General features: G+C 50.0%; 1 protein-coding gene and 1 long non-coding RNA gene across 2 annotated transcripts in view; both read right to left on the reverse strand.

The window, feature by feature from the left end:
• The window catches only part of ADCY2 (adenylate cyclase 2), a 456,951-nt gene extending 454,496 nt beyond the window's left edge, over nucleotides 1-2,455 (reverse strand). The window contains exon 1 of the mRNA XM_025270720.3: nucleotides 2,202-2,455. Within this exon, the coding sequence (XP_025126505.3) occupies nucleotides 2,202-2,411 (210 nt within the window). The 5' untranslated portion in view covers nucleotides 2,412-2,455. The remainder of the gene's footprint in view (nucleotides 1-2,201) is intronic.
• A 7,084-nt stretch (nucleotides 2,456-9,539) lies between these two features.
• Nucleotides 9,540-13,503, reverse strand: LOC123330583. Its single transcript, XR_006546602.1, has 3 exons — nucleotides 13,444-13,503; nucleotides 12,526-12,631; nucleotides 9,540-10,016 (listed from the first exon to the last, which is right to left on the reverse strand). It is a non-coding gene; the product is annotated as an uncharacterized LOC123330583 (long non-coding RNA).
• Between the last annotated feature and the right edge of the window lie 269 nt (nucleotides 13,504-13,772).

Here is a 13,772-nt window from a genome sequence, read left to right on the forward strand (position 1 = left end):
CAGCCACACCAACAGAAGTGCTCGATTTCTGCTTAAAGTGATTTTGCTGAATGCCTAGACTGTGGGAATGATTGATTTACCAAGAAAAATAAAGATGCCTGAGCAAACTTTTCAAAAAGATGCCATTCCAACATTTGTTCCCCATGAAATAGAATGTAAAGCAACAGGATGCGTTAAGTGCATGCTACGTCATTTCAGCTGTGTCCAACTCTGCAACCCTGTGGACGGCAACCCGCCAGGCTCCTCTGTCCATGAGATTTCCCAGGCAAGCATACAGGAGTGGGTTGCCTTTCCTCCTCCAGGGGCTCTTCCCCACCCAGGGACTGAACACACGTCTCTTATGTCTCCTACAACTGCAGGGTTCCTTACTAGTGCCACCTGGGAAACCCTAAAGGAACTGAGTAGAGAAACACAAAGATCAAAGGCAGATTAGACACGGGAGCTTCCAGCTGACTGTACTGAATCTCTCAGGGCGCAGGGATGCGTTCAAACTAGATCAAGGTTTAAGAAGTTAGAGATCCGTATCATAGCAAAGTGGTGTGTGTCAGGGAGGCACAAACTTCACACTTGTCTTTAAATATATTAATGGCGCTATAAATAGGCCATCACCTGCTCCTCCTCTTCCATTTAGAAGAGAACCAGCCAGAACGCTTTGAATTACAGATTCGCCAGAATCACAAGCAGCAATGTCCTGGCAGAACAGATTTGCAGAGGAAGAGGGACGTGTTTTCTCCCCTGCAGGAATGGTAATGAACAGGAGATGCCTTCAGAGAGTCTGCTTGCCAAGGAGACGGAGCAGAAGTCTCTCCTCAAGTCCTCCTTGGCCCTAAAAAGTGGTGAGAAGAAGAAAAAAAGATGCCATTCCAGGAAGCAGTGCAGGCTGGTAAGAAGATTGTGAAGACTGCCCTGAACTCACACCCAGAATGCAGAATGAAGGTGCTCTCTGCTCTGTGTTGCATAATATAAGACCCAGTTATGATCGGTGGCATCCATGATCTTCTGCTTTCTAATTTTTTTTTCCTTATCTTGTTGAATTCCATGAGAAGACAACACCTTTGACAATTGTGGGGAGAAGGCAAACTTCATTTTTTAAAGAACCCATGACGATAACAAGTTTTCCCATGCATAATATCTAAGCACCATCTGGCTCAGGATATGAGGAAAAAATTGCCAAAAACCAAGGACAGAGATTTTGCACGCCGTGGTGAAATAAAGGCACACACCCACGCCTTTGCTCCGAGGACAGGAATATAGGTTTATGTTTATATTCTATGCTAAAAAGACAGCATTCCTCCCAGACGTCCCCAGATCAACCACTGACCAAAAATATCTCACTGATTAATCAATGCTTGGCACCCAAGCTGCACAGACACATCACAGGCGGTGCAAAAGTTTGAACCACACCAACACAAAGATCAGTAACAGGAAGTTTACCGCCATCTACAGATTTCCTCTCACTGCTTAAGGGAGTGAGCCAAAGGCTCCTGCTCGAAAAATACAAATTGGCAAAACTGACATCAGCTGTAGAGTTGCACTGCGGTCCCAGCGATGAAACCCAGTTGAGTAACCTGTACCAAATAGCAGGCACGATAAACGACCCCCCTAGAAATAGGAAGGTGACAGTCCATCAATGCTTGTGACTTAGACACTGGATGCAGGCTCACAACAGGTCAACACCCCCACCTCTCTGCCTATGGGACTAAACCTGCCAGATTTAAAGGCAAAGATGGATAATAAATACTTGTATTTCTTTTTTTTTTCCCTTGTCATTCACCACTTTCCCGAGGCAGGATTTCTACAGACTTAAATGACGTCCGATCCAAACTAAAACGCCAGCTCGGGAGCCGGGCAGCGGCCTCGCCAAAAGAGGCGCGGTGCTGATTCGGATGGAGACCCGCTGGAGCGGATGCCGCGCGGAAAGCGCAGCGAGTTTGCCGGCGGGCGCGCAGAGATGGAGAACGCACGCCGCGGCGATCCACCTGGTGCACACACCCCGGCAACTTTTATTTTTGGGTAGAACCTCCCAAGGAAAACTTTTCTCCTGCCCGCAGGGCTCGCTCGAGCCGGGCCGGCCGCGGGAGGGCCGAGGAGGGGCCGGGAGCCGCGCGGGCCGAGGGGCCAGCCCCCGGGGCGGGAGGCGCCCGGGCCGGGTCCGTCCCTCGCCTCCCGGAGCCCGGGGGGCGCGCGGGGAGGACACTCACCAAGCGGAGCGCGAAGAAGACGGCGAGCAGGGCTAGGCAGGCGCCCATGACGATGAGCAGCAGGAAGACGATGAGCGGGTGCTGCTGGCTCATGCGGTAGTAGGACTCGTAGAGCCAGTCCCGGGACCGCTGCAGCCCGTCTCCGCCGCCCGCCGCCGCCTCGGCGCGGTCCCGCAGGTAGCGGCGCCGCCGCATCGCCTCCTGCCACATCGGGGCGGCTCGCGGGGCGCCCGCCGAGCGCGCCCGGCCGGGGCTGCGCCGCCCGCCCGCGTGCCACCCCCGCGCCGCCTCGGCCGGGCCGGGCTGCCCGCGCTCCGAGCTGCGCGCAGGGGCCTCCGGCGCGGGCGGAGCTCGGCGCCCCGGGGCTGGGCGGCGGCCTCGGGGGCAGCTCCCGGCGGCGCCGCTGCCGCCACCGCGCGGGAGGGGGCGGGCGCGACAGGGGCGCTCGGCCCGCCTCTGCCCCCACCCCGCGCGGCGAAGCCCGGGCCTCCACCCGCCGCCGCAGCCGCCGCCGCCCCCCGACGGCCGGGCTGCGCGCGCTGGGGGCGGCACGGGGACGAGGGCCGGGTGCCCGGGAGGAGGAACCGGCCGCGCCCCGATACCCGGGCGCCCGCCCCTTGGACACGCCCACACTCGGCCCCGGCGCGGGCCGCCTCCCTCCGCGGTCCCGGCCTGGGCTGGGGGCTGGGGAGGTGCTCCCACCGTCCCCTACGCGGTCCGCGACCGGCCTGGGGTGGGGGGGGGTTCCCCCTGTCCGTACCCCTCCACCTCCCACCTCGCTGGGACGATGCGGGGGCTCCTAACTGCTCCCCACTAGCTCCAAGAGCCGTGAGAAGGGGCACTCCCACCCTCTGGTGGCCCCAGCTCTGAATGGTCTGCGGGGGGCTGGGTGCGCCCCCCCTCCTGCCGATTTTGGCGGAGCCGAGAGGAGACCTCGCCTTCTTCTGTACCTCAGGCTCAGAGGACCGCCGGGACTGCCTCTCCCGGCACGCGAAGGAGGAGTTGCCTCCTCTCCTCATCCCCTACTGGGTAGGGGGTTTCCACCCTGGGTAGGGGATTCCTACTCTCGTTTTCTTCGACTCTGCGCAGAGGGCTTGGGGGCTTCACGGTCCTCAACTATCTAGAGGGCCCGGGGCTTCCTTGCAGGGAGCGGGAAAGCGCTGGAGCGCGAAGGGACCCCCGGGGCAGAGAACAGCCCCCCAAGTGCGCAATGCAGGAGGGAGGCTGCACCCCGCCACGTTCTCGCCCTGCAGTTTCAGCTTAAGTCACACTTTGGAGGGACCCCATGGGGCAAGGTTTGTCGACTCGGAGTTTAGGGGGAGCCCTCTGACGGGTCCAGGGTCTCCGCCGAGTCCCTGCTGCGCCGCGAGGGCGCGGCGGGGGAGAGGGCGCTGGTGTGGGGGATTGGGGTCGGGGGGGATCGTGCCCTGGGACCCCCTCCCTCCACGCCACCTCGAGGCACTGGGCGCGGGGGGCGGGGGGAGCGGTGCTGGAGACCCGGCCGGAGCCGCGTGGCTGGGGGGAGGAGGGGGTGGCGGGCGGCTGCCGAGGAAGGGGCCCATCCCGACAAGCCCAGGAGTCCAGACTTCTGGCCTTCTCCCGGGCGGTGGGGGGCGCTCGCTGGCGCTCTCCGAGGGAGCCCACCCCTCTCTGGAGGGTTCTTCCTGTTCAAGCAAAGCCCACCTCTCCGCACAGTGGACCTCGACCCTCCCCTCTCGTGCTCGAGCAAACAGCCCAGGGCGTGATCCTGTGCCGTTGTCCGTCCCAGGACACGGGACCGGTGCAGGGGGCCTCTGAGCCCTGGCACCGCCCAGCACTTGGCAAACCTTCCCGAAGCGTCCCGCTGCCCGCTGGGGCACTCCTGTCCCCCTGCCCTGCAGGGGCATGTGAGCCGGGCAGCTGCGTGCCCAGGGACCACGAAACCCAGGCCACGGACGGAGGAGGACCCGGAGGGCTGTATTTTTAGGCTGTATTTTCTAAGGGCTGTATTTTTAGCTGCAGTTGATGCCTTCTCTGCTCAGGGCGTGTAGAGAAGGACACAGCCAGGCCACCTGGGGGGGAGGCGCTGGTCACGATGGGGTAGGCAGAGGGGGCGTGTCCCAGACCCCAGAGCCTGGACTGAGGCCCTGACCTCCAGATTCCACTTGGTCCTGGGCCTGCCCTCCCGCCCTGGACCTGCAGATGAGGAGAAAGGGGAGGCGGCAACGCATGGGAGGAGGTCCCAGGGCCCTCGCCCAGGCAGGGGATGGAACTGTCTTCTCTGTCCAGCTCCTGGTTTGCTCCCCTCACGCGGCTTTGCCTGCCCGCGCCTGGCTATAGACCTTTAACCAGGTGAATTCCAATCCTAGCGTTTCCCTCGGGTCCGCTCACCCACTGGGCTCAGCTCTTTGGTTTGGACCGAGGGAGTTGAGGATTTTGGTGGTTCTGAGAGCAAGCTGTAAGACAGCTCTGATGAATCAGATTGTGTATAAACAGCTAGAGCCCGGAGCCTCCTAAGGAAGCCCAGGTGAGTGGGAAGTTGCATTTTCTGGCCTGAGGATTCTGCTTCCTCTGGCTCTGCCCCAGGTCTGTCTGGGTTGCACTTGCAGTAACTTCTCTGCTCTGATTCATGAGGCATCCTCACCCTTTGCCTTCATAAACGGCTTCCTTTACCCACTCAAGGAGGAAGGATAAGTAAATAATCTGTAACTTAGGTTTAGGGTTAAAAGTACTGAGAAAGGTGCGAGGGAAAAGTACCTATTTAATTATTTTCTCCTTCTCTCTAGGGGGCAATGGGGTGTTTTTAACAACCACTATCTATCTACCTATTCGCCACATGGTAAAATAGGGTTGCTGTAAGAGTTCTAGGAGATTTGTTAAATATAATTTAAAAGAGACTCTGCTTGGAGGAAGCATTGTCTTTGACCCTTATGACATTTTTTTATCACTCACTCTTTCGTTAATTCCTGCAATAGATATTTCTTTTGTGCCTGTCCTATGTCAGATGTCAGGTAGTCCCTGGTAGCTCAGTGGTAAAGAATCCGCCTGCCAGTGCAGGAGGCACTGGTTCCATCCCTGTGTCGGGAGGATCCCCTGGAGAAGGAAATGACAACCCACTCCAGTATTCTTGCCTGGAGAATCCCATGGACAGAAGAGCCTTGTGGGCTACAGCCTATGGGGTCGCAAAAGAGCTGGACATGACTTAGCAACTAAGCAGCAGCAAGTATGTCAAATGTTCAAGGGGAAAATAAACCAGGCCTAGGACCCTTCTAGGAATTCCCAATGTACTTTGAAAAGTAGGGCTACAAAGAACAGAACATGAGGAAAAGATCAACATTCATCCCCAACTCCCCTATACAATTTAAATTTCACCATAGTAGACAGGTGATGAAAGGAATATACTATAATAATCAAAATATGTCAGGCTTCCCAAGGTTACACTGGGTTTCAGTTTGCGGGCTTATTTTTTAAAATTTATTTTTAATTGGACGATAATAGCTTTACAATGTTATGTTGGTTTCTGCCATGCGTCAACATGAATCAGCCATAGGGGCTTATTTTTATGAGGACCTATGTATACAAAATAAAATGTGAACCAATATAATGATTATAGTTATTTTATCAGCATTTTAGAATCAATTGCACCAAGTATACCTTTTTAAAAGTTCACAACAGTTTCTATTTTGAAGGGAGGGAGAAAAGAAAGGAAAACCATGAAATGAAAATCCACAAGCAGCGTGAAGTGGAGTGAGAAATGCCCTTTAGTACAAAGCCAGGAGCATGACATCTGTGATTTCATGACTCATGTGATTCAAGGGACCCTAAGGAGTCCACGAGTCCATTTCCATAGTTTTAGGTGGCAGGGAGGCTATGCCAAGGGTAACGCACAGAGAACAAAGGGTTTCCCATGAACTCACTCGGTATCAAGGCATTTGTGACAAAACACACAGAGAAACTGACTGTGGAAGCTCTAACTGGGCCTGAAGAAGTGGGGAGGAGGAAGGCATTGGAAAGGAGGATTCATTTTTCTCGTGCAGCGCTAGAGGGCAGCCTTCCATCCTTAGAACCCCGAAGGCAGGATGGTGGGCCTGTGGGAGTGTGGCTTGTCCTGGGGCCGCCCCACACTTGATTTAAAGTCCTGCTGTCCTCATCGTGAACTTCTTGATCATTTGTGAATGAGGGGTCACCCATTTTTATTTTGCCTTGGGCCCTGCAAATTCGAGGGCCAGTCCTACTCACAGGAGGCACTGAGCTGTCCTGGCATTCCTGCCTGCGTGCAGAGCCTGCGGGCGGCAGGCTGCGGTTCAAGCAGGCAGACCCTTCGACCTCCAGTAGACAGACCGCAGGCACCCCTGCCTGCTAAACTGATCATGTTTCACACAGATGATAACACACCTGAGCGATTACACATCCGTTAAATAATGATGCCGCAGAACCGGATTTTTGAATCAATGGGCCTTGCTTTAAAAATAACCCATCTTCTAGTTCCTATTCCGAACCCAGTTAGATTAGCTTCGTCAGTAAGGACGCCGTTGTGCTCTGCCCAATGTCACAGCACTCTGATTGATTAAAGGCAGGCAGGAAAACTGTGCCAAGGACAGACACAGACGTGTGCCAACCCGGAGCGTATGGTAGAGCTGAGTGCAGAGTACTTCCCTATGGATTCATTTTTCTCTCTGGCAAATACGTCACTACAATTTATATAATAAAGTATGAACAGTATGTCAACAGATTCATTATCACCATGAAATACGTTTTGTGTACCCAGATAACATTTACATTTTGATTGAACTGGAGTCTATAGCTACAGAAACCACACCACCAAAGCCAGTTTCGGCTCTGGGAAGCCTCATTGACTCTTTCAGCTCACTAAGGAGCTCCCCTGCAGTTCACTTTCTAGAGCATCAGAGTTGCTGAATGGACCATTAATATATTTATCTTCTTTCTCCTTTGGTGTGGAATGCTCCCGACTTGTCTTTGAGAAATCTTGCCTCCTTGATTTATTTGATAAATTATTTCTCAAGTGACAAAACTGGGATCAATATTTAATAAACTCATCTTTAAAATCTGATTTCAGGTGACTGATTGGGACTTATGGTCCTGGATATATGAGAAGATTATTTTGAGACAGACCTTTCACAAAAGCCCACTGCCATTCCAAAGTTTGTTCCTAGGACCTGTTTCAAGAACCACTGAGACACTGGAATTCCTTCTGTGAGAGGCTGGGAGTGAGAACCAGTTAATGACTAATCAGCGCCAGGACCCGCACGTCTACAACCTTGTGAGAGGAATCGATTTCTCAGCTCCTGCCCTGAGAATGAGATCTAAAAAGTCATGACTCATAGAGCAAGCTGTGTTCTCCGGATGTGTTGCCTAGGGAGGTATCAGGAGAGGGGCTTTATGTACCAAGCTTGAATGATTCAGATACCTTGACTTTTACTTTTATATCCTTTTAGGTGTCCCTTAAAAGAGTCAATGAGAGAATAATTCAATTACACTCTAACACTGTTAAATAATGTACTTTGAGGGACAAGAAGTGGTCTCTAGGAAAAACAATGCTGTGACATCTTTCATGGCTATTTTTGCCCGATTCTGAATTCATTCAATTCGGATAACTTAATTCAAGATGTTAAGCCACTCTACCATGTTTGCTTCGTGGTTTTATGTTTGCATTTGAAAATAAACTCACTGCTTGTATTCACACAGCTGTAATGGTTGTTAATATTCTTGTAATAAGTTAAATGGAGAAGGCAATGGCACCCCACTCCAGTACTCTTGCCTGGAAAATCCCATGGATGGAGGAGCCTGGAAGGCTGCAGTCCATGGGGTCGCTGAGGGACAGACACGACTGAGCGACTTCACTTTCACTTTTCACTTTCATGCATTGGAGGAAATGGCAACCCACTCCAGTGTTATAGCCTGGAGAATCCCAGAGACGGGGGAGCCTGGTGGGCTGCCGTCTATGGGGTCGCGCAGAGTCGGACACGAATGAAGTGACTTAGCTGCAGCAATAAGTTAAAATGCTGGATTTTTGCTTCTCTCTGACACCAACTGTATGGTGATCTTTGAAGATGTTATAAATATCTCTGAGCTTCAGTTTATCTGTAACATGATAAGAATGAGTCCATTAGTCTAAGCATTTTCCTAAAATGTTTATATTACCCTGGGCCGAGTAAAGGGATGAATTTTAATCAGCTTTTTTATATGGGAGCGGATGGGAATGGTACACACGCAGAAAAAGATTGTTGGTTTGTACATACGCATTTGATAACAAGTACTGTTTCCTTTCATATAGTCCATGAGGTTTTCATGGCAAGTATCCTGGGGTGGTTTGCCATTCCCTCCTCCAGCGGATCTCGCTTTGTCAGAGTTCTCTGCTATGACCCATCCACCTTGGGTGGCCCTGCATGGCCCTGTGTGGCATGGCTCATAGCTGCGTCAGCGTCGTTGGATGAGGCATCTTTGGTGAAGTCCCTGATGCTGGGATGGCTGGACTGCATCACCCATGCAATGAACATGAACTTGGGCAAACTCTGGGAGATGGTGAGGGACAGGGAGGCTTGGCGTGCTGCAGTTCATGGGGACGCAAAGAGTCAGACAGGACTGGGCGACTGAACAACAACAACACTGTTTCCTTAGGTGTAAAGGCAAGTGTGAGAATGTTTCAGTGTGTGTCATGGCAGTGAGTAGACACACCAATCTTTTTTTTTATCTTAATATGGCCATTCTCGGAGAAGGCAATGGCACCCCACTCCAGTACTCTTGCCTGGAAAAATCTGTAGGCTACAGTGCTGGGCTTGCTCATGGGGTTGCTAAGAGTCGGAGACGACTGAGCGACTTCACTTTCACTTTTCACTTTCATGCATTGGAGAAGGAAATGGCAACCCACTCCAGTGTTCTTGCCTGGAGAATCCCAGGGACGGGGTAGCCTGGTGAGCTGCCGTCTCTGGGGTCGCACAGAGTCGGACACGACTGGGGCGACTTAGCATGGCCTTTCTTCCCTCTCTAGTGTGTGTTAGTCACTCAATCACGTCCAACTCTCCTACCCCATGGACTGTAGCCCACCCGGCTCCTCTGTGCATGGAATTTTTCAGGCAAGACTACTGAAGTGGATTGCCATTCCCTTCTCCAGGGATCTTTCTGACTCAGGGATCGAACCCAGGTCTCCTGCCTTGCAGGAAGATTCTTTATCTTCTGAGCCACCGGGGGAAAATACCCTCACTAGAAGGTCAATTAATTAAGGGATGGAGATTTTGTTTCTTTTGTTCACTGTTATATCTCTATTACCTTAAATTTGCAAAACACATAGTAAATGCTTAATAAATATTGACTTGGTGAATGAATGAATAGATGGAAGAATGAAGATATGAAGTGATTTTATTCTGTAAAAAAAAAGTACAGTCGGCAAATAATGCTACTAGATCTTTAATCAGAACTTGATTTGGTAGAAATTCTACCCAGGTCTTGAACAGGTTACACGTGTATAAATGTCTTCTATTGACATCACATTGATTTTTTTTTTAAACTCAGAATGTTTTCAGGTCCTAAAATGGCAAGATTTTCCTACAATATTGAACTAGTTCCATTCACGCCAGAGAGCAAAAGCTCATCGCGTATACGAGCTGAGAAACTGAAAAATAACCATAAAATAAACATGTCCAGGAAAATAAAAAATTTGCAGAGAAAGTACCATTGGGGTTAGTTTTTCTCGAGAGAAAGCAGAATCTGATGCCGTAGCTCCCAGTCACACACCAGAGGCAAAACAATTCCAGGCAAGGAAGACGCTCAGGGTTTGTGTCCATTTAAAACCTCATCCTTTCTGTAGCTTGACCAGGGCTGAGAACGCAACGGAAGCAGAGGGAGGATGGAGTGGAGTGGGCCACCTGCGCAAGTGGCCACACTAATGACCAAGCAGCAACACCCAGATTAAGGGAAGGAAAATGAAGACACCGGCTGGGAATAGCCTTGTTGGATTTTGTCGCTGCTAGCATTTTTGACAAAAGTGATATACTGCTGTAAATCCGATTCTAACTAGTATGATCCTCATGAACAGAGTTCCTTATTACAAGTTCAGGACGTTTTACTCTTCAGAGGAAGGTTTCAAAAAGAACCCCAAGTGAACTGTTCAAGCAGGATCATTGAGTGTTGCAGCGTGTGATAGACACAGGTCTTCATACCTAAGTTAAGCACTTTCCTTTTAAATAGTATCCCAATCACAGGTGGCAGGTCCCACACTGGACTCAAAAACATGCCTGCCAACCCTTCCAGCCCTTCCGTGCCTGCATGCTTGCATGCTCAGTCACTCAGTCATGTCCAACCTCTTTGTAACCCCCTGGACTGCAGCCCCCAGGACCATCTGTAACGTGAATGAGCCAGAACGAGGACAAATCCTCCACTCCTGTGCTATCGCCTGTCCACATCCCAATAACCGTCGTCTCTCCACCTTTATCACTGTCTCTTCTCATGCCTCCTTCTCCTCCTTTGTCCCACTCTCTTGTCTATCATGTCTTCAGGATTGCTCCCCTGCCTTGCTGCCAGCTCAGATCCATCCCCTCAGTGTTCTACCTGTGACAGAAATCTGGCAATGTCCTGCCCCATTACCTATGCAAGAAAGCTACCTTCTCCTGTGAAATACCAGGTCTCTTAGAACAACCCTGCTGTCTCTTGATGCCTTCATACACCCTGATTTAGGCTCTAGATAAAGTGAGCTGCAGCAAGCCTAGAGGTTGCCACTCCCCAACCTCACATCTGAACCTACTCGCTTGCTTCTTCCTGCCCAGATGGCACCCCTCCTCTCTGTACTGTTTTTCAAAGGGAGGCCATTGGAGAGAGGTGGGTCTAATGCCTGCATTCCCTACCTAAGCAAACCAAAACCTAACCTAGAGTCGATGCCTTGGAAACTGAGGAAGTAACACTTAAGAACTACCGATCAGTTCAGTTCAGTCACTCAGTCCTATCCGACTCTTTGCGACCCCATGGACCGCAGCACTCCAGGCTACCCTGTCCATCACAAGCTCCCGAAGCTTGTTCAAACTCATGTCCATCACGTCGGTGATGCCATCCAACCATCTCATCCTCTGTCGTCCCCTTATCCTTTTTCCTTAAATCTTTCCGAGCATCAGGGTCTTTTCCAAAGACCCTCCTTGGAAAGGACCCACCTTCACATCAGGTGCCAAAGTAGTGGAACTTCAGCTTCAGCATTAGTCCTTCCAATGAATATTCAGCACTGATTTCCTTTAGGATGGACTGGTTGGATCTCCTTGCAGTCCAAGGGACTCTCAAGAATCTTCAACACCACAGTTCAAAAGCATCAATTCTTCAGTGCTCAGTTTTCTTTATAGTCCAACTCTCACATCCATACATGACTACTGGAAAAACCATAACTTTGACTAGACGGACCTTTGTTGGCAAAGTAACGTCTCTGCTCTTTAATATGCTATCTAGGTGGTCATAACTTTTCTTTCAAGGAGCAAGTGTCTTTTAATTTCATGGCTAAAGTCACCACCTGCAGTGATTTCAAAGCCCCCCCCCCCAAATAAAGTCTCTCACTGTTTCCATTGTTTCCCCATCTATTTGCCATAAAGTGATGAGACCAGATGCCATGATCTTAGTTTTCTGAATATTGAGTTTTAAGCCAACTTTTTCACTCTCCTCTTTCATTTTCATCAAGAGGCTCTTTAGTTCTTCGCTTTCTGCCATAAGGGTGGTGTCATCAGCATATCTGAGATTATTGATATTTCTCCCAGCAATCTTGATTCCAGCTTGTGTTTCATTCAGCCCAGCATTTCATGAGAACCCCATGAACCACCAGTCACTACCAATCACTCACAACCAATCAGACTATCCCAAATAAGATAACCCCTGAAGCTCTAGCCAGTCAAATGATTGCTTTGCTTCACTTCTGTGTCCTCTGTAAAAACCCCACCCTAGTTTGGTGGAGCCTCAGTCCTGGGGTGAAAACTCATGCCTCAGTGGGGTGAAAACTCCCATCCACTTTGGGTTTGGCGTTGTCTGATTAGAACCCTTGTCTGCTCAAAAAAGGACTTCCCTGGTGGCTCAGACGGTAAAGCGTCTGTCTACAATGCGGGAGACCTGGGTTCGATCCCTGGGTTGGGAAGATCCCCTGGAGATGGAAATGGCAATCCACTCCAGGACTATTGCCTGGAAAATCCCATGGACAGAGGAGCCTGGTAGGCTACAGCCCATGGGGTCACAAAGAGTCGGACATGACTGAGCGATTTCACTCACTGCTCAAAAAAAGCACTTAAAATTTTTTAATGTGCCTCCATTTACTTTTTACAACACATACACCCACATCCATCCACCCACACTCCATTTCCCTTACCTGGAAAACTGATATTCATCGTCTCACTTGGGAATCTCTTCCATGTACCTGGGCCAACCATTCTCCATGAGCTGGCTGTAAGGCTACATCAACCCTGATTACTTTCCTAAAATAGAAAGGAAATGTTATCAAACAATATTTTTGATATTAGAAGGTTAAGTAAAAGACTTTCTGAAATGATTTTTTTTTTAATTTTTTTACTAATCCAGTGTGATGAATGACTAGCATCCAGGGTTATTTTGTAGTTCATTATTATAAAAGCATGATCATTTACAATGATATGAACATAGATTCCTAAACACTGGGCTTTTTCTAAAAAAAAATAGAATGCTAAATTTATAAATACATTTTAAAATAAAATGAGTTAAATATTGTCAGTTGTACATGATATTTCAAAAGGAGAATCAATTGACCTTGTGGACAGAATCTGCTTTCTCTCACGTGAGCACCTGAGATGCAACTTTCTCAGCTCCCACTTCAGCACCAGGTGGCACCTGGGGCAGTGGTGTGGAGGGCTGCTGGGTTCGTGGGCCCAATTGCCCTAGATTAAATAACCTCTAAATGGCCTGATGTGGTTAAGTGCCAACTCTATCTAGACAAGCCGCTTTTACATTGTTACTGGGAAATGCTGAAGACTCTTTCAAGCTTAGCAAGCCAGAGACTAAAAAAACAATCTTAAATCTAGACACTCATTATTGCATTACAGATCTAATAACATGCACACACACACACACACACACACACACACACACAGACACACATACACATCTGTCTTCCCTACTGCGGTAGAGCTGCTCTTTACTTATAAACATATTTTTCCCAAGAGCAAACAAGTGGAGTTTTTGTTCAGTTGCCAAGTCGTGTCCGACTCTTCGCAACCCCATGGACTATAGCACGCCAGGCTTCCTTGTCCTTTACCATTTCCCAGAGCTTGCTCAAACTCATGTCCATTGAGTCAGTGAGACCACCCAACCATCTCATCTTCTGTCGTCCCCTTCTCCTCCTGCCTTCAGTCTTTCCCAGCATCAGGGTCTTTTCCAATGAGTCAGTTCTTCGCAGCAGGTAGCCAAAGTATTGGAGCTTCAGCCTCAGCATCAGTCCTTCCAATGAAGAGAAAATAAACATAGACATGAATTGCATGAAGAAACACTGAACCTTGGGGTGAGTGTATTATCAAACATGGATACAGTCAAAAATAGGGGTGAGTACCGGCTTCGCTGTCGCAAAGAGTTGACTGAACAACAGCA

Source organism: Bubalus bubalis, chromosome 19 (assembly GCF_019923935.1).
Source record: "Bubalus bubalis isolate 160015118507 breed Murrah chromosome 19, NDDB_SH_1, whole genome shotgun sequence".
NCBI lineage: Eukaryota > Metazoa > Chordata > Mammalia > Artiodactyla > Bovidae > Bubalus > Bubalus bubalis.